This window comes from Melanotaenia boesemani, chromosome 5, assembly GCF_017639745.1.
Source record: "Melanotaenia boesemani isolate fMelBoe1 chromosome 5, fMelBoe1.pri, whole genome shotgun sequence".
NCBI classification, from domain to species: Eukaryota; Metazoa; Chordata; class Actinopteri; order Atheriniformes; family Melanotaeniidae; genus Melanotaenia; species Melanotaenia boesemani.
The window spans coordinates 27278100-27299680 of NC_055686.1; the positions used below are offsets into that span (position 1 = coordinate 27278100).

The 21581-nt window shown below is 41.8% G+C and overlaps 2 protein-coding genes across 6 annotated transcripts in view; one reads left to right on the forward strand and one right to left on the reverse strand.

The window, feature by feature from the left end:
- Positions 1–21581, reverse strand: part of LOC121639986 (Fc receptor-like protein 5) — a 907115-nt gene that overhangs the window by 736648 nt on the left and 148886 nt on the right. The window lies entirely within an intron of this gene.
- Positions 5842–19924, forward strand: LOC121640008. 4 transcript variants are annotated; one of them, XM_041985661.1, is made up of 8 exons: positions 5842–6142; positions 15292–15382; positions 15505–15551; positions 16140–16272; positions 16408–16644; positions 16741–16956; positions 17401–17461; positions 18330–19924. In XM_041985661.1, exons 3-8 carry the CDS (start codon positions 15517–15519, stop codon positions 19406–19408), a joined length of 1761 nt encoding a protein of 586 aa, XP_041841595.1. In that variant the 5' UTR covers positions 5842–6142; positions 15292–15382; positions 15505–15516; the 3' UTR covers positions 19409–19924. The 4 variants fall into 4 exon arrangements, with proteins under 4 accessions (XP_041841595.1, XP_041841596.1, XP_041841593.1 ...); XM_041985662.1 differs by lacking the exon at positions 5842–6142 and adding an exon at positions 14356–14374; XM_041985659.1 differs by lacking the exons at positions 5842–6142; positions 15292–15382; positions 15505–15551 and having other exon boundaries at positions 15558–16272.

Consider the following 21581-nt stretch of genomic DNA (forward strand, 5'->3'; position numbering starts at 1 on the left):
ATAACGTGCGCACGTTATACTAATTCGGGGCCACGAATTTGTATAACGTGCGCACGTTGTATTCATTTCGTGGCCACAGTTTATTTATTTTTTGACCATGTCACCAGAGGGGCTCCGTATTGAGCTGATGTGTCTTGGCAAAAAGTTCCATTTTTGTCTCATCTGTCCATAGGACGTTTTCCCAGAAACTTGGTGGCTTGTCAATATGTAGTTTGGCAAATTCCAGTCTGGCTTTTTTATGATTTGTTTTAAACAATGGTGTCCTCCTTACAATCAGACAAAATAATAATTCCACACAGTCACACAAGAAAACTAGTCTGTGTCTAAAACCTGGAAATAATTCTGATGTTATGTCGCAATTTAAAGTGGTTGATTTAAAAGTCCTACAAGAAACAGTTTGGCATTTGAAATCAACAACATGCACTCTGGACATGATACCATCTGACTTTTAAAAACAGTTTTTACCTCAGTAGAAAGTGATCTCCTACTGATAGTTAACAGCTCACTGGCATCAAGCATTTTTCCCAAGTCACTAAAGATAGCTGCTATTAAGCCACTCCTAAAGAAAAGGACTCTAAATGCCTCTATAATGAACAACTATAGACCTGTCTCTAACCTCTCTTTTATTTCCAAGATTATTGAGAAAGTTGTATTTCACCAGCTTAATGACTTTTTAAATGGAAGTGGAAATCTTGATAAATTTCAGTCTTGCTTCCGACCTCCTCACAGCACTAAAACAGCTCTGGTCAAAGTGTTAAATGACACATCTGAACACATCACACCAGTTTTGAAATCTTTACACTCACAGAATAGATTTGAAAATCCTTCTGCTTGTTTACAAATCCCAAAATGGTTTAGGCCCAGAATACATCTGTGATATGTTCATAGAATGTAAACCTAGCAGAGCTCTTAGATCCTAAGACTCTGGTCAACTAGTCCAGACCAGAGTCCAGACTAAACATGGAGAAGCAGCATTTAGCTGTTATGCTGCAAACAAATGGAACAAACTGCCAGTGGAGATTAAACTTTCACCAAATGTAGACATTTTTAAATCCAGGTTAAAAACATTTCTGTTCTCATGCGCCTATACATGAAATCTGCACGGAAACTTTTTAACTTATCTTGCTTTTAATGATGTTAATGTAATTTATTATTTTATTTTGATTATGTGTTGATGCCTTTTACTATTTTTAAATATCTGTAATGCCTTTGTTTTATGTAAAGCACTTTGAACATAACTGACTCCCTCATTCTGCTGGGGGACTTCAATGCCCACGTGGGCAATGACTGCAAGACTTGGAGGGGTGTGATTGGGTTGAATGGACTCCTGATCTGAATCCGAGTGGTGTTTTGTTGTTGGACTTCTGTGCTCATCATTGTTCAGGCATAAGAGTGTCCACACGTGCACTTGGCACCAGGACACTCTAGGCCGCAGTTCGATGATCGACTTTGTAGTAATATCATTGGACTTGTGGCCGCATGTCTTGGACATTTGGATGAAGAGAAGGGCGCAGCTGTCAACTGATCACCACCTGGTGGTGGGTTGGCTCAGATGGTGGGGGAGGATGACGGTCAGGCCTGGCAGACCCAAGCGTGTTGTGAGGGTCTGCTGGGAACGTCTGGTGGAGTCCCCTGTCAGAAAGAGAACTCCCATCTCCGGCAGAGCTTCTATCATGTCCTGGGTGAGGTGGGGGACATTGAGTCTGAGTGGGCTGTGTTCCGTGCCTCTATTGTTGAGGCGGTCAGCCGCAGCTGTGGCCGCAAGGTCGTCGGTGCCTGTCGTGGCGGTATGCACGGAAACTTTTTAACTTATCTGAAGTTATGCCGTGAAGCTGAAGAAGTAGTCCTATCAGGCCTTTTTGTAAAGTGACTTCTGGGCAACTTCAAGGAGATTCTGCTCCACCATCCGGCGGCTCAGGAGGGGAAGGCAGTGCTCCATCAACACTGTGTACAGTGGGGATGGGGGGCTGCTGACCTCGACCCAGGACGTTGTAAGGCGGTGGGGGGAATACTTCAAAGACCTTCTCAATCCCACCAACACATCTTCTGATGAGGAACCAGAGTCTGGGGACCCTGGTGTTGGTGCTACCATCTCTGGGGCTGAGGTCGCTGAGGTGGTTAAAAAGCTCCTCGATGGCAAGGCCCTGGGGGTGGAAGAGGTCCGCCCAGAGTTCCTTAAGGCTCTGAATGCTTTGGTGCATTCTTGGCTAAAATGCCTCTGCAGCATCACATGGACATCGGGGACAGTTCCCCTGGACTGGCAGACTCGGGTGGTTGTCCCCCTCTTCAAAAACTAACTGCTCCAACTACAGGGGAATCACACTCCTCAGCTTCCCTGGTACGGTCTATTCAGGGGTGCTGGAGAGGAGGGTCTGTCTGATAGTCAAAACTCAGATTGAGGAGGAGCAGTGTGTTTTTCGTCCCGGTCATGGTACAGTGGACCACCTCTACACTCTCTTCAGGGTCTTGGAGGGGGCATGGGAGTTCGCTGAACCAGTTTACATGTGTTTTGTGGACTTGGACAAGGCGCTCAACCGTGGGCCCGGGGCCTCCTGTGGGGGGTACTCCGGGAGTATGGAGTGCCGGACCCCCTTGTACTATCTGTCCGGTCCCTGTATGACCGATGTCAGAGCTTGGTCCGCATCGCTGGCAGTAAATCAGTGGTTTCCAGTGAGGGTTGGACTCTGCCAAGGCTGCCTCTGTCACCGATTCTGTTCATAACTTTTATGGACAGAATTTCTAGGTGCAGCCGAGGTGTTGAGGGTATCTAGTTTGGTGCCCTCAGGATTCGGTCTCTGCTCTTTGCGGATGATGTGGTTCTGTTGGCTTCATCTGGCCGTGATCTTCAGCTAGAGCGATTCACAGCTGTTACGACCCGACTCTGGGGCATATTTGGGAGTAACAAAAACAACGTTGAGGACAGACGGTGGGTTTAAAATAAGCACATTTTATTGAAATCCCGTGAAACAACGAGTGAAAACCTGTAACAAAAAATACACAAAATAAACAAGTGCTGGGGTTAGCGGACCTGCTGAAAGAAATAAACCAAAACATATACCCAAAACCCACCGAGTGCAAACAACAAAATGACTAAACTCGGTGAGGACACTAAAACCAAATAACAGGGCAGAAGATCCATAACTAATGTGACTGCCGTCACAAACAAAAACACACCAACCTAGCCCAACACTGAACATAAACAAAAACGAAACTAAACACATTACACCCACTGTGACAGAACTACTAAAGGGGTAGCAAAGCTTAAACAAAACTGGGTATATAACGGTGAATCCAACTAAAACAGAACCATTACTAAGTCCTACCACAGGACAGCACAAATTGGTCTGACACAAAACGGAACACCAACAGGAAGCACAGCGAACACCCAGTAAGCCCTACAACCAAACTTCTGTCACAATCAGACATGGGACCACCTGCGCCAACCAGTCTCATCCTGATGCCACAAACACACACAGTGCACAAAGTGAGGGGAAAGCGGCCTGAGCCATTCCGGCATCCCCCTCCTGACTGGCTGCTGCAGCAGCTTTTTTCAATCTTGGCTTCTAGTAAGCTGCAGCCTGATTGGTCCGACAATTAGCCAATCAGAAGGGAGGAGACTGAGGTGTGTTGAATCCAGCCACTCCAGAAAGAGAGCCTCCAAACCAGGCAATCAACGGCAGAATGAGTCGCAGCTGCCAGCAATAGGCAGTGGCCGTAACACAGCTGAGTGTGAAGCAGCTGGGATGAGAATCAGCACCTCCAAATCCGAGACCATGGTCCTTAGCCGGAAAAGGGTGGAGTGCCTTCTCTGGATCGGTAATGAGATCCTGCCCCAAGTGGAGGAGTTCACGTATCTCTGGGTCTTGTTCACTGTCTATTTTACGACTTAATATTATGCATCTATTTTTAAATGTATTGACTAATTTCCTCTCAAATTTTCCAGTCTCTCTCCACTTCAGATGATTCTGAAGACTTCACACCAAGTGTTGGTCTTCTTCTTTCAATGGTCTCACCTTAGAGAAAAAATAGAGACCATGCTGAAAGAGACATTGCCCAAGATCTCGGCCATAGGTAACACATGAAAATATGAAAACGTTACTTATAAGATGGCTTTTTAGTGTCTTAGGGTGTTTAAAAATAACTGTTGTGTTTCGCTCTTACAGTCTCTTATGTCGACTTCTCCTTACCACTGCCACTCAAAACCAGAGAACAATATAATGTATGGTATTTAAACATGTTAACTGTATTAAATATAACTTTTATGTTGTAATAATCTGAGGTGTAAAAATACATCGATCTACACTAATACATCAATTCAATGAAAAGTATCAATAGCTAGATGCAAACTAAAAATATCAAACATTGATACAGTAATAATTTGTTAGATATGCTTAAAAAGAACATGTAAAAGTGCTTACATTAGCTTTGTTCAAACAACCAAAAATTATTATAATTTCTGAAGAAAATTTCTATAACCAAATGTAAGACAAGGCAGGGCAGGTCTATTTATAGCACATTTAATGTACTAAAACAAAGGAAGACCTGCAGTTTTCTGGGAGTTTATTCCACATGTGAGGAGCATGAAAACTGAATGCTTAGTCCTGACTCTGGGAACAGAAACTAGATTTGACCCTGACTACCAGAAGGATCTGACTGGTTCATAACGAACCACAAGATCTTCCGTATATCCTGGTCTTAAACCATTCAGTGGTTTGTAAACTAAGCAGGATTTTGAAGTCTGTAAAGCCAGTGTAAAGATCTGAGGACTGAAAAGACATGATCCACTTTCTTGGTCTTAGCGAGGACCCGTGCAGCAGCGTTCTGAACTAACTGCTGATGGACTGTTTAGGGAGACCTGTGAGGACAGTGTTACCGTAGTCCATTCTACTGAATATAAATGCATGGACAAGTTTTTTTAAATCCTACTGAGACATCAACCCTTTAATCAACATGCTTTTGAGTGATAAAAGACTGACTTCACAACTGTCTTAATGTGACTGCTGAAATTCAGGTCTGAGTCCATGATTACTCCCAGATTTCTGGTTTTGGTGTTGGTTTTTAAGTTTTCAGAAACGGCAAAAGACGAATTATTTAGGATAATTGTAGTTTTCTCCCTCCATTTTCTTTGTTTTAGGAGCAAAATAAAGAACAACAAGAACAACAATAACAATAACTAACTAAGTAACTAACTTAATAAATAAATAAATACAGTTTTATTGAGGCTTGGTGGCAGATTTTTATAATTGCAGAGGAAGGACTTAAAGGCTGAGCTCAGGCAAAAGCAAAATGTTTATTTAACACAAAAGTATTGTAGACGAAGTCGAAGTTCAAGTAAAGTTTAAAGCTGCAGAATTTGAGGGTTTCAAAAGGGACATGTGTGCAATAATCCCGTTAGGCGCAGCTGTACTGAGGGAGGAGAAACCGAGCAATACCATAAATTGCATAGAAAGCCAGAGAGACAGTATGCCGCCCACTGAAGCATGCGAGGACTCCGGTTCTTTAAATACAGATGGTTTTCTTTATTGGCTTCTGATTAGCACTGCTAGCATCAGACCGTCACCACCGTAGAACTAAAAACATGAAATAAACAACGAGTTTACAAACATACAGAGTGTAGAACAACAAATGAAGGTTACAAAAGCTCCGAATGGGAGGGGATTGGTTAAACTTAGTCTTGCTTGACAATATAGTTAACATGTCCGCTAGCCCTTGGTCTCTCTGAGCTTACAGAATAGCATTCTGGTTAAAGGTAAGTAAACAGGAAGTCACCATGAGCTAATGTTAGCACAGTAATGAGATAAAGTGTGACATCTAGTGGACAAAAGCTGTCACAGCATTTACAGACAGGGCATGGCAGTTTTAGTTGAACGTTGTTTTTCTTACAGTGGAGACGTGCAAGACCACGCTCTGTAAATTAGCGCATACTTTTTTGTTTTGAAGTTTAGTTTAAAGGCTCCCATATGAACGATGGACGGATTTTACCAGTACCCTGTTTTCTTTGGGTGCCACAAGGATCTCAGAGAGCAGACGAAGAAAGTGGAAAGATATTTCCGTGTCCGTCGGCGATCAGGCGGAGGAGACAGCGGTCCTCTGACAACCGTGGCTGAAAACGTCTACAGCATAACTTTCAGAAATCAGAAAGGTAGAGCAAAGAAACGCGAAATTATCAGCACCTGTTCGAATCTTATTTGTATTATTTCCTGACATGAACATCTTCTGCGCACAAAGTGGGTTAATAATTCTTCTATTAAAGAATGCCCCCGAAATAATAATATTATTATTAATAATAATAATAATAATAATATAATAGTAGTAGTTAGTAGTAGTAGTAGTATATCCACGTTTTATTTATTTATTTTTTAGAAGGTTTTTTGTGATTTTTATTCATTAATTTTATTTGTTTTCAACTATCGAATATGCCTACACTCTATTTGGTACTTATGTAAATACAAACAGGACATTTACATGGAAAGTGAAACTTAACTTTAAACAGCCTATCTGGTGTTGTGCCAAATAGTTATTCCTGATAGGAAATGTATCCCCTGTACGCGCAGCGCGCTCTCGTTCAGTATCGCTTACCGTCTGTAGTGACTTCCACAGTCACTATTGAGGCAAAAGGATGGGTTCTGTCTATTTGTTTGACGCGCCGTCCATGTCCGAAATAAAAACGCTCTTCCTCCTGATGCGTTATTTCCTTTATTGAGAATCTTTCTTTATTTGCAGGATGCAGCAATCCACTTGTTTGACTTAACATGTGATCTTTTATAGACTTTACATATACATTGGTCTATCCAGCTCAGCGTGTTAGCGTACAAGTTTTTCCAAATAAGTTTCAGCGGTCAACAAAAATTACGGCTACCCAGCCCTCCTCTCTCTGGCAAAACCACCTGTGACTGACTGACAACTCCATCTTAACCGTTCCTCCCATCACCTACCGCATCCACGTGACCCCATGCTGCGAATCACCATGACAACCAATGTAAACAAATCATCCACCCAGTGCTCATTACTTCAAACATATTTTATGGCTCCTACACACCAGCCCCTTATTATTGAGATATCTCATAATAATTACCTATATTAAACCAAGTTGGAGACATAAAATACATGCAAAAGACAAAGGTGTTCAACAAACCATCATGCAATAGCTCACAATAACCCCGGTAATATTCTAATTAACCTTAGAATCCATCTTCAAATCAAAGAAAAATAAAAGGAGAGAAAAGAAAACTTGTAAAAAGTCCAAAAATCTGCCAACAAAATCTGAACATTTCAAGTCCAAAAGTCTAACTGTGATCAGCCTCCTGCAGCAGACACAGTTTCGTGATAGGCCGATCCACGCAGCTAGTCCGAGTCTTGATACGGACTTGACGAACAAATCCTCTTCGATCCGAAAAAGTCTCCATCACTCGTCCCATTGGCCAAGAGTTTCTAGGTGCAGAACTGTCCATGATGAGAACAAGGTCTCCCACACTGAGGTTCCTCTTCACTCTAGTCCATCGCTGACGCTCCTGCTGTTGCAGTAAGTATTACTTCACCCATCTTTTCCAAAATAAGTCAGACATATATTGGACTTGTTTCCATCTTCTACGTGTGTACACATCTGTAGGTTGGAATACTCCTGGTGGAAATGATGGTGAAGTCTTTAACAGAAGAAGGTGATTTGGAGTCAAAGCTTCCAGGTCGTTCGGATCCAAGGAGGCTTTAGTGATTGGACGGCTGTTAATGATGGCTTCAACCTCACAAAGTACTGTATGAAGGCCTTCTTCATCCAGGTTTTGTACCTTCATAATAGAATTGAGTACTTTGCGCACTGACCTTATCAGTCGCTCCCAAGTTCCTCCATGATGTGAGCCTGCAGGTGGATTAAAAGTCCATTTAACTCCTTTCTGCAGAAGAACATCATTAACTTTCACCTGATTCCACTGTTCAATAGCAGTTCTCAGCTCACGCTCTGCGCCCACAAAGTTGGTTCCATTGTCAGAGCGTAGCTCACGAATCTGTCCTCTTCTTGCAATGAAGCGTCGGAGTGCATTAATGAAGGAATCGGTATCCAGCGAAGGAGCGACCTCAATGTGAATGGCTCTGATGGCGAGGCAGGTAAAAATAACACCGTACCTCTTCACGAGGCTCCTCCTACTTTTCACTTGAAAAGGTCCAAAGTAGTCAACCCCCGCCCGAGTAAATGGAGGCTCGTCTGGTACAATTCTATCATTGGGCAAGTCTGCCATCTGTTGGTTCACTGGCAGAGCACTTAGACGTCGACATACAACACATTTGGACAGCACCTTCCTTATAGCTGTACTGACCCCAACCATCCAGTACCTTTCCCTCAGCTTAGACAGCATGTGGTTACGACCAGCATGTCCCACCTCTTGATGTACATGTCTAAGCAAAAGTTCTGAGATATGTTGGTCCTTTGCCAGTATTATAGGATGTTTGGTCTCAACAGGCATTGATGATCTACTGAGCCTTCCACCAACTCTCAGGATTCCATCTTGCAACTGTGGGCAGAGCTTACGAAGATGACTGGATTTCATAATGAGCTGTCTTTTCTCCAGGCTGGCTAGTTCCTCAGGAAATCTCTTTCTTTGACAGAACTTGATGATGGCAACCTCAGCCCTGTCCAGTTCTTCCACTGAAATACTCCTAAACACAGCAGTCCTCTTGATGTTGCTTAGCTCTTCTTCCACAAAAGATTTTGGTTGTTCTTTGCTGACCTCAGACTGTGATACGGTCAGTTGTAATTGTCTCCTCCTTCTTATACTGGACAGGAGCAGATCCTTGATCCTTAAAAGCCATGCAACCGATTTCTTAAGGCGTGTCCAGGAGGAAAAGTATTCAATCAGGCAAGTCAAAGGATCTTCTCTGACCGACACAGCAGCCACTGCTGCAACTGTTTTTACCTCAGGGTCATCAGGTGAAAGTTGACTGATATCATCTGGGTCAGCAGGCCACTCACTCACGGACTGTAGAAGATACTGAGGCCCTGACAGCCACATAGCATCCTTCAAAAAGGTGTCCACTTTCACCCCTCTTGAGGCTATATCCGCTGGATTTCTAGCAGTGTCCACATATTTCCATTGTGCCGAAGATGAAACCTTTAGAATCTGCGAGACACGGTTTGCCACGAAGACCTTAAACCGTGAAGTCTCATTCCTGATGTATTTGAGTACAGAAACACTGTCTGTCCAAAACACAGATTTCAGAAGTTCCATTTGCAGCTCCTTCCTGCAGAGCAGATCAACTCGGCTGGCCATGGTTGCAGCAATGAGTTCCATTCTGGGGATGGTTACAGATTTGAGAGGAGCAACACGAGCCTTTCCCATTATAAATGCACAGTATAGCTTTGAGCAGGTGTTTTCAGACAGCAAATAGGTCACTGTTCCATACCCATCTTCACTGGCATCACAGAAATGATGCAACTGGGCCCTCGTGACTTCTCCAAATCCTGCAGGTTTCAGGCATCTACTGACTTCCAGCCTGTCCAGCATATGAAGCTGCTGCAGCCATTTTTGCCATCTTTTGGAGAAGGGCTCTGGTACAATGTCATCCCATCCAAGTTCACTCCTGCATAAGTCTCTTAGGATTTTCTTGGCAGTTAAAACAACAGGGCTCAGCATTCCTAGGGGATCATAGATGGAACTGACTATTGAGAGAATTCCCCTTCTGGTGAGTGGTCTGTCTTTGAGTGCCATCTTGAACTTGAAAGAATCTGATTTTATGCTCCACTCCACACCCAGTACTCTCTCTATGACTGGTGACTCCAGCTCCATATTCAACCCCTCCATGCCTTTTGCTCTGCAACTGTCCGGGATGACTTTCAGCACGCCAGGCCTGTTGCTCATCCACTTTGTTAAAGTGAATCCTCCTTTAGAGCACAGAGAGACCAGTTCCTGATACAGTGAAATGGCTTCATCCTCAGTAGCTACTGACACAAGACAATCATCTACATAAAAACAGTGCAATAATTTGTTCACAGTTTCCTCATTGTAGAGATGTCCAAAGTCCTCTGCACACTTTCTGAGGGAGAAGTTGGCACAACTAGGTGATGATGTTGCCCCAAACAGATGTACTCGCATCCTATATTCAGATGGTGGCTGTTCCATATTACCTTTTGGCCACCAGAGGAACCTCAGCAGGTCTGTGTCATCATGCGGGACCAAAACTTGGTGGAACATGGACTCAATATCTCCCATGATTACAACAGGCTCCTTCCTGAATCGTGTGACCACTCCTATTAAAGAACTAGTAAGATCAGGTCCCTGTAGAAGCTGGGCATTCAAAGAGGTACCTTGATAACTAGCTCCACAGTCAAACACAACCCTGAGTTTTCCTTTGGTGGGATGGTAAACACCGTGGTGTGGTATATACCAAACTTTACCATCACTACGATCCAGCTCTTCTTCAGGCACCTTCTCTGCATACCCTTTAGCCAAAAGTTCATTCATGAATATTTTATATTCTGAATAAAATGGTGCATCCCTTTGAAACCTCCTTTTAAGAAGGCTTAAGCGTTGTTGGACAACCTTCTTGTTATTTGGCATGATGACACGGGCATTCCGTAAAGGTAATGCAATCTGGAAATGACCATCCACGTGTTTGGCAGAATTTGTGACCAATTCCAGAAACCTCTGATCCTCTCTTGACATTCCAGGCTGCTCATCAAATTTGTTTTCAGGAAAGTCATTTTTGAACTGTTGCTGCCAAAGTTCTTCCAGGTTTACAACCGAAACTCGGTTGACTGTTGCATGTGGCTGCTCCTCTCTAACGGTCTTTCCACAGTCTCCTGCAAGCGGTCCATTGACTGTCCAGCCCAGCCTTGTCCTAACGGCATATGGTCCACCATCGACACTGCACACCACTTCTAGTGGCTCCAGGGCCTTGGGAATATTAGTTCCTATCAGGAGTTCTATTCCTGCATTGATTTGAGGCAAGTCTATGTGGTTTAGATGTGGCCATTTCTTAATATCCTCTTCTGTTGTAATATTTCCTGTATGTACAGGCATGGACTCCTGTGTGTACACCTTTGGCAGCTCCAGAAATTCATCTCCTTCAAGTGCTGCAACCTCCAGTCCTAGGATTTGATTGCTGCTCACAACCCTTTCTTGTCCCATGGTTCTAAGGAGAATATTTCCTTTCCTTCCGACAAGGTGTAGTTTGTGCATCAGCCCTTCAGTGCAAAAAACTGCTGTGCTTCCCTGGTCCAAGAAAGCATATGTTGTTATAATTTTGCTTCCTTTCTTTGACTTTACTTGGACTGGCACAATAGGCAGTTTACATTCCTGATCTCCAGCCCCTGTAAGACCACTTGACATCAACATGTTGTCCACATGTGGCTGTGTATTCCTAGCAGTTTGTTCCAAGGGTACACATTCTTTGTGGAGGATAGTGGGATGTTTCCGGCCACACTTGGAACAGGAAATCCTTTTGCGACAATCTTTACTGATGTGTCCTATACACAAACAGCCAAAACAGATGCCATTTTCCTTTAAGAAGGTTATCTTCTTCTCGTGTGCCATTTTTCCCAGCTGTGCACATACATCCAGCAGGTGTCCTCCTCCACAACAAATACACATTTTTCTTCCAGGTTGATTGGTTTCGTTGTCCCTTTTCACAGACTGAAGTTTGTTTTCCACAGGTTGCACAGTGGTGGCGAAGCTAGTCCCTTTGGTTCCTGGTCGAATTTGGGATTTAGGTTTGTTCATTCCTTTAGTTTGTGGTGAAGGTGGAGAATCTTGTATATTACCAAATACAGGATCTGTCAGTATTCTTATTTGTTTTTCAATAAATTCAGCAATATCTGTAAATTTGACTCGTCGTTTGTGTCTTTCCTGCAGTTCACACACATGGCTCCTCCATCGGTCTCTGAATTTATATGGAAGTTTTTTAATGATGTTCACCATGTTGGAGGGCATGTCCAAATCATGCAGATACTGCACATCCTCCATAGCATTACAACACCCTCTAAGGAAGAGACTGTAGTTCTGAAGAGCCTTTACATCCTCTGTTTTTATCAGAGGCCATGAGAGGGCTTTGTCCATATAAGCAGCTGCGACCTTCTGTTCATTGCCGTAATGCTCCTTCAACAGCAATTTTGCTTTGAGATAGCCACGATCTGGGTTGATGTGTTGACAGCTTCTCACCAATTCCTTTGCATGGCCTTTAGTATGTTGCTCCAAAAAATATAAACGATCACAGTTATTGGTTGTGTTGCACTCAACTCCATTCTCAAACGCCTTAATAAAAGAGTGATACTGAAGTGCATCTCCATCAAAAATAGGAATTTCTCTCTTTGGGAGGACAGAGAGGCATTGCTGTTGGATCAAGAGAGCTGTTATTTCATTTTGTTTTCGCATTACTCCAACAACATCATTTTGTGGTTCCAGATCCAGCACATCATTTGCATGAGATGTACGCTGAGTATATTGATCGAGTGAGTTTGGAGGAAATGTTGAATATTGTTGGGGGTGATCACTTGGAGAAAGTTTAGTCCTTGCAGCTACATGCTTGCTTTTCTGCTTTGCTCCAAGTTGCATTTCAGCATTAGCTGCGGTATTTTCCTTTACAGAAAGGAGAGGGATAAATTCATTTGCATCAGCGTTTAGTGGCTGTTTAAACTGTTTCTTTTCTAGGTATGAATTCATTCCATCTGAAACTTTTGATGATCCTTTCCTGCTTATTGTGCTTTGAGTTTTGAGAACGTTGAGTGTTGCCATTTTTTCTGCTATTTCAGTGTCCAATTGTAGCCTTTCCTTTCTTTTACGCAGCCGCTCTTCCTCTTCTTCCAGTGCATGTTTTTCATCCAGTAATTTCTGCTTCATTGTTAAAGCTGCCAACTCAGCTTCAGCCATCAAACGCACAGAAGAAGTTGAAGATCTTGATGAAGAGGTGTTATGACTTCCAACATTTGAAACACTGTCACTTGGCTTAATATCGTCCTCCTTTTCCATAACGGTGTTTGATGAGATATTTGTTTTCTTGATTTCATTTCCTTCAATTAAATCCACTTGCTTTGGTGAAACAGCTGGGTTTTGTTCCCTCTCATTTATCCATTTTATTGTGTCCTTTAGAAATGTATTGCTGTATGTCATGATACTTGAAAACCATTCCTTTTGTTTTATGATTTCTTCCTCAGGTATCAGAGGCAGCAGATCATTGTGTAAATGAGAAGCCTTCTCACACAAGGCCTTTAAATCCACTGTGTACTGTTTTATTTCTCCAAGCTTTTCATTTTGTTTCATGAGTTCTTTAATTTTTGGTATCAGTCCTTTTATTTTGTTTACAACACTTTTGCGGTCATTTTGTAATTTTTCAATTTTATTCAGCAAGGCCTTTTCAGTGAGTTTGCTTTCTCTTTTTTCTCCAAAATCCATATCAGAAGTAAAGGCTGCACCACCTGTTTGACTCATGACTCTTTCTTTTTTCTTTATTGATTTATTTTTTATTATTTTCAATTTTTCATTGAATAATTGCATTCACTGTGTGCAACAACAAACAAAATTCCATTCCACAGAGCGGCATCTTAATTGTCCTTTTAAACATCATCCAAGCAGCACTTTAAAGAGAGAAAGTGCAGACGTCAAGGAACGGAGCCAGCACAAAACATCGAGCATAACCAGCATTCGTTCCATTCAATACCTCCCCAGAGGAACTTAAGCGAATATGAGATGTGGCTTGCTTTTCACACACAGACTTCTACAGGTATGGCTTACCTGCGCTCCTTATGACTTTGTCGGGTGTGGCCGCTTTGCGCGCGGTTTCATTCAGATCCACTGCACTTACTTGGCGTCTTCCTGGTTCCTTTGATATGACGCTGCCTGTGATGATTCTCTCGTTGAATGCCGTTTTTTGTTGACTAAAGATGTAGTGACTTCCACAGTCACTATTGAGGCAAAAGGATGGGTTCTGTCTATTTGTTTGACGCGCCGTCCATGTCCGAAATAAAAACGCTCTTCCTCCTGATGCGTTATTTCCTTTATTGAGAATCTTTCTTTATTTGCAGGATGCAGCAATCCACTTGTTTGACTTAACATGTGATCTTTTATAGACTTTACATATACATTGGTCTATCCAGCTCAGCGTGTTAGCGTACAAGTTTTTCCAAATAAGTTTCAGCGGTCAACAAAAATTACGGCTACCCAGCCCTCCTCTCTCTGGCAAAACCACCTGTGACTGACTGACAACTCCATCTTAACCGTTCCTCCCATCACCTACCGCATCCACGTGACCCCATGCTGCGAATCACCATGACAACCAATGTAAACAAATCATCCACCCAGTGCTCATTACTTCAAACATATTTTATGGCTCCTACACCGTCCTTTGTACGCTGGATTTCACCACGTAAAAAGATAAAAAGAACAGTGTGCAGGTAACTTTAGTTCTTGTTTGTTGTAGTGCCAGTGAGGTTTTGCTTCGTCTCTTTTAGCTTTTAGCACAATGCATTCTCAGTTTTTTTTTCTGTACGTAGGCCTTAAACTATTCATTTCAAAGAAGTTCAAACACAATGTGAAAAAAGCAATCATGACTAAGTTCTCTCAAAGATCACAGTTTTCATATCGTCATGTAGCTATGTCATGACGTTGATTGCATAAATACTCAGAAGAAATTAGGTCAAATAACACGCTGTAAGAAGTGTAGAATGCAACGGAGTCTGGCAGACTGAGAAATACTGTCTTCCAAAAGCTGTACACCCCACAGAACTTTTGCAAATTAAGACAAACCTTTCTTACATTTACTGCAGTAAGAAGGCATAATCTGGTCAGTAGAGTTGGTCATTGGGGTGTATTTAAAGTGTCAATAATACACTTTCTGAACTGCCATATTAGCTACACCTCTAGCTACTGTTTTTCAGAATCACCTGCTGAGACTATTTTAAAGCTACAAGAAGCATTTATTCAGCTCAGTCTTAATTCTTTAAGATTTTTTTTCTGTATAACATAAGGTTGTAAATGTTCTGTTTTAGATCAGCAAGAAGTACTTAGGAGAACCGAGCATGTTTTGGACCTCGCGGGTGTTCGTCTTGTGCTCACTGTCCGGGACAGCCTGGAGCCTCCCACCTCCACCCACACCACTAACTCCACACCTGCAGCAGAGGTTAGCACAACATTTCACTAATTCTGTAACATTTTCTACTTTGATATATTTTAGTAATTAAAAACCAGTAAATGTTAACATTAAGGTGTGTTTTTAATACAGAACCCTCAATCCACTCCTGCTTCACCTGCTCCTCCAAGTGGTGAAGAGGATAAACTACAACTTGATAATTATGTGTCTTATTACATGAAGGAAAGTGAAAACACAGAGACAGACCTGAACAAAGACTTCACCTCTGTGTGCTGTTCTCAGCCTCACCCAGCAGAAGGGAACGCTTTAGCCATGAGCCAAACTCAGCCTGGCGCTGTAGCTGAAGTTAGTGACTGGAAAACTGACAAGGATGAGCTTTTTGATGGCGACTCATGCCAACGTGAGGATGATCCAGATACACGCCAAGAGTTTTTTGATGCAGAAGACATGTCAGGTTTCATTGAGAATATGTCACCTTTAAGTTTGAGTGAAGGAAACACAGTAGTAGCCAGCTACAGCCTTAGTGATGGGCTCCAGGTGGTGGTGTGTGAGGGTGACATCACCAGTCTGGATGCTGACGTCCTGGTGAATGCTGCTAATGAGGATTTGGACCACAGTGAAGGGGTTGCTGCTGCGCTGAGTCAAGCAGGTGGTCCTGATGTGCAGTGTGACAGTGATGCTTTAGTGAAGCACAATGGAAAAATTCCTACAGGGGAAGTAGTAGTGACCACAGGCGGTAACTTGAAATGCAAGAAACTTCTGCATGCTGTGGGGCCTGTGGGTGGAGAAGCAGGAGGCAGAGAGAGAATCTTACTGGAAAGAACTGTCCAACATGCCCTTAATTTAGCAGAAATGATGAAGTTCAAGTCCATCGCCATGCCGTGTATCAGCTCAGGCGTGCATGGTGTTCCTGTAACAGTGTGCTCTGAGGCTATTGCAACTGCTGTTAAAGAGTTTAGTAGTCGGCGTGATCGCAGTCTGAGCAGAATAATACTGATAGATGACAGAGGAAAGGTGGTGAGGGCCATGCAGGAGGCGTGTGACAGGATTCTTGAAGGGATAAGTAACAGAAACAATGTGGCAAGTGATGTGGAGTTTCCGGTGGATGCTGATAGCCAAGATGCAGAAAGACGAGCTGCTGCTGGAGCTCCTGGAGGCAGAATCCGTGTAGAGATTGTTCAGGGGACCATTGAAACACAGCAGGTGAGAAATCCTTCAAGTAACAAACTGTTGAGAATAACTTAGTGAAAGCTGAACCTATATTAAACAAGTGACCAGAAATATGATCACCAGCAAAATAATTCATATTCTGTGTTTTCCAACCTGTTTTTCTTGAAGGTTGATGCACTGGCATCTCCAATGGTCGGCAATGATCCCCTGTCGACCCGTGTTGGGAACATTTTAAACAAGATGGTTGGTTCTCAGATGACCTCATTGTTTAGAAAGGCAGGAGGAGATGAAAGTGACCATGGTGACTCGGTGCTGTTGGAGGGGTTGGCTGGACTTCCATCTGATGCAGTACTCTTCGTCAACCTCATTCCCTGGAATGATGACCTAGATGGAACTGCAGTGGAGGTGAAATTATGGAGCGTACATGTGGAGCAGTTTGCTGTAATATAGTTTTTTCCTTTTGCTTGTAATTGAAAAATATTGAATATCAATATTTTACAGGTTCTCAGACTGGGCATCAACAACATCCTGACTTCCTGTGAGGAGAGAGGGTTTGGATCTGTTGCTCTGCCTGTACTCGGAGCTGGGATTGCCCTGCGTTTTCCTGACAGTGTGGTAGCCAAGATTTTACTGGAGCAGGTTAATGCATTTCAGCAGAACCGGGCCAGCAGCACACCGCTTGTGGTTCGCATTGTCATTCACCCTGATGCCAGTGAGGTATTAAATGTTTCCTTCCATGGAGGAGCTTTAAAGTCCAATCTTTTGCTTAAAATAGAGTGAGAAAACCTCTGATTTGAACCCAGGTTCTTCAGACCCATTCCAGCTCTGTAACCACTAGGCTACCACTACCCACCATTATTAGTTTTCTTTAACTTTTTTCAGATTTCCTGCCCATCCATTACATTTGGATTGATGATATTATCATAATTGAAGCAGTGTCATGTTGTCAGAATGGCATTTTTATTATATGGCTTTGTTAGTAGACATGGATCATAGCAGGGGTCACACCACAAGGTGGCCATTCTAAATTCACATACATTTAAATAAATTAATTTAATTTAAATACATTTAAACAAATTAATGAATAAATAAACATCAGCTAAAAATTTTGTGTCTCAGATAAGTGCATCCTGACATTTAAATAATCTGTATACATCCTAGGTTCTGCAGGCCTTTAAATTTGTCCAAGAAGCCTTGGAAGTCTGGCAAGACCAAAATCAAGGTGGGTGTAAATATTAAAGATCTGAAAGATTTAGAATCCAGTCTATTGTCAGCGGCTAGCTGGGTTTCTGGGTTTCACTGTTGTTATTGTCCGTTTAGAGGATGTTTTAAAGAAAAGGTGAACAAACAAAAAAAATTGGAAGAACTCCCTTTAGTACACATAAAAGTGGATGAGGTAGCTTAAGCTGGTTTCTGTCTGTTTCGGGGAAGAGTTGCTGCACATAAGGGAATAAAAGCAGCTGAGAGAATTCTTTCTGACCTGGTAAAGATAGAAATTACATGACTCACCAGCTGTTTCCTGTATGAGTTAATAAGCCAGGCGTGTCCAAAGTCCATCCTCAAGGGTTTCTGTCCTTCAGGTTTTGGGTGTTTCCTGCTGCAGCACACCTAAATCAGATGAACAGGTCTACATGCTAGGGCAGAACTTGACAACAAGATGTTTAGGAAAGCCATTTAATTTAAATCAGGTGTGTTGGAGTGGAAAAATATCTAAAACCTACAGGACTGTGGCCGTCAAGGATCAACTTTGGACATCCCTGATATTTGTAGAGAATAAAGTCATTTGCTGTCTTTATTTTGCTCTTCTGGATGTTCACACAGCTTTCATTTATTGTTTTCCTCTTTGAAGTTTATTTCTAGAAATGGAACTACTAAAAAAAGTCGTCTATATCCCCACCTTCTGGAGACACTTCTCAACATAGCTGTTTTGTTTCTAATGAGTAGAAATTCTTCTTCTTTTCCTTCCTCCTCCTCTGGAGTCTTTTCAGTAATGCTTCCTATTTGAACCAAAGCGTCCTCCCTGCAATGACTGCTGTTCCCTAATATTGAGACAAACAAGAGACATTAACAGAATCATTATTCTCCTTCAGCACCGACTACAAAGAGGCTCATCCTGCTGGGGAAAACTGGAAGTGGGAAAAGTCACCTGGGTAACACCATATTTGGAGAAGATCTTTTCACTGCATACCACTCTCCTAACTCTGGAACTACAGTATGCCAGGCAGAGACCACGTCTGTCAATGGAAGGAGCCTCACTTTGATCGACACCCCTGGTTTCTTTGACACGGAGAAGTCTGAGGAGGATCTAAAGCCTGAGATAATGAGTTGTATGACAGAGTGCTCCCCTGGGCCCCATGCTTTCCTCATTGTACTGAAAGTGGACAAATTCACACAGCAGGAGCAGGAAGTTGTCAGTAAAATATGCCAATATTTCTCAGAAGATGCTTTAAAATATGCTGTGGTTGTCTTCACACATGGGAACCAGCTGCCTGAAGGGATGAAAATTGAAGAGTTTGTCAGTCAGAACCAGAAGCTGAGTGATCTAGTGGAGAGATGTGGTGGCCGGTGCCATGTTTTTGATAGTAAATACTGGAAAAACAATGAGCCCAATAATTACAGGAGCAACTGTTTCCAGTTGGAGGCGTTACTCTGTACAATAGATGAGATGGTGATGGAAAAAAATGGAGGCTACTACACCAATGATGTTCTGCAGAATGTGGAGAAACAAATACAGAAACAGGAGGAGCAAATAAGAGAGTCATCAGGAAACTTCTCCCCAGATGAGATCAGAAAACAGGCTAAAACCAATGTCACTAATGAACTTTTGATCCAGTTGGCAGGGACGGCAACGGGAACTTTGCTAGGGGCCTTTTTTGTTGTAGCAGCCATGGTTGAAGCTGTTAAAAGAAACGTGAAAAAGCCATTAGATATAGTGAGACTTGTAAAAAACAATATCCCAGCATTGTCAAGGGCACCTGCAGCAGCTGCAGTAGAAGGACAGGTAGTACTAGCTGCTGGAGTGATAGCCGGTGTGGGGGCGGCTACTGCAGGAGGGGTAATGGGTGGTGTCATCGGGCATAAAGCAGCTGAGGGAGCAAAATCACCAATGGAGGCAGCAAAGAGGGCATATGAGGATGTCTTAAAGAAAAGAAAAGAAATGCTAAATTAAAGATGCGTTAATGGATGATTAATGACCTTCTTGTTGTTTCCTGGGTGTCATTCTGTGCCTTTTGACTGTTGATGAACATTTTTATCTGTCCACTAATCTAGTCACACAGCTCTGATGTAAATGATCCAGTGCAATCCAAGCAGGCATCTAATGCAACTTTATAGAGTCCTGGTAGAGGTCGAGTCCGTACTTGCATCAGGCAGATCTGGAGAACTGGTTTAATCAGAGCAGAACCTCTAATGAGGTAGCTGCTCCAGATTTTGCCAACTCTATACACCAGAAAAATTAGAAGAGTTGTAGGAAAATTAAAGCACTGCGCAAGATAAATATGTTGCTGTTATAAATTGTTTTATTTTTGTCTTTTTGTTCTTATGGTGCACTTTCAAGTTTTTAGTTTTGGGGATAAATAAAGCTTGAATTACAACCGTTTCTGCTGCTCTGAAGGTGTGAATGAAGTGCAATAGTAAAGTTACTAAATATTATATTGTAAATGTTAACATTAATACTATATGGAATTGCATAGGGGATGAAATTTCAGCATTTTTATTATTTATCCATACAGAGTGAATGTGACAGTCATTACTTCATAAAGTATTTTCTCTTCCACATGATCCAAATGGATTTTTACCTCCAAAGATTTGATTGACTTATAAAGACTTAATGAATGTTTAACCTTTGCTATGTAAAATAAGTTGGATTTATTCTCTTTTTACTATTTCAGTTTGCATATTGTTTTAGTTTGTCTACTTTTTCTCAGTTTTCAACTGTGATTATATAAAAGTTTACAGCTTATAGGACTGTTCATGGATGTTTTCAAGCATGTGATGCTTTTGAAAAGATCTGAATGAGATACGCTTGGATGAGGAGAATATCTTTCATTAATTCTTTGGTTTGCATTTCAGTTATGCATAACTTTATAGCCTTGGTTCACTTTGATTAAATTTCTGATGAATCTTTTCTCAAATTTAGTTGCTTGTTTGTTCTGTTACGTTTTTTTTTTTAAGCTGCACTTCTTGGAACAAAATAATTACTGTGACATAACAGAAGTGATTTATTAGGATTCATTTAAGAGCAATTTGTTAATCAGAAAAACCTTCCTGGGGAGGTGTTCTGGGCACTTCCACCAAGAGAGGATCCCAGGGAAGACAGGATACACTGGAGGGACAGTCTCTTGGCTGGCCTGTTAACAACTTGGGAGGGAGAAGGAAGTCTGGCCTTCACTGCTTAAGCTTTTGCCCCCATGACTCCGACCTCGGATAACCAATAGAAAATGGATGAAGCCGGAACCATGTAGAATGATGTTTGTGAAAGTCTAATATACTATTCAAGCCTTTGCCACAGGTCCCATGGCTGACTTGACCCCTTCAGTATAAGCAGAAATGAAGTTGTTCAAGGATTCATGACAAGACAGTAATATATATGCATCCTTGCAGGGGTACAGACAAATCTTATTACTCCAAGAATTTAACAGTTCTAGTAGAAATCAGGCAATAAGTAAATGGAAATAAAATACCAGAAAATGTGAAAATGAGACTGAATGTTATTGAAGGCATCATTGCTGGTTGCCTAGCTACTGATCAGACAGTAAAGCTGTGCCATATAGATGGATTAATTAAAATGTGATGTACATCAGTGTAAAATTTATTGTTAGTGACAATATTAATGAAGATTTTAATTGATATGTCTATTAACTTTAAAAATGTCGGTGCTCTTAAGAAACCCCTCTGGTCTAAATATTTTTCTTCTAAACTAAAACCCCGGTGTTACTCCTTTGTTCCTTTAAACCTACTTAAAATGTGAGCAAAAACTGGGAAGCATTTTATAAGTACTGATTTATGAGAATAACAAATTCATAGAAATGTTGGAAAATACACTATTAGTTATTGGCTCTATTATGTAGTGTTCCTCAGAATGATCAGTTCTTACATTTAACTCAGAATCACTGATATCACAGGATGTTAGTAAGTACATAAATTTAATATTTTAAAGTAGAATGAATATATATATATATATATATATATATATATATATATATATATATATATATATATATATATATCCATCCATCCATCCATTATCTTGACCGCTTATTCCATTTCGGGTCGCGGTGAGCTGGAGCCTATCCCAGCATTTTAACAGGTGAGAGGCTATATACACTGCTCACAAAAATTAA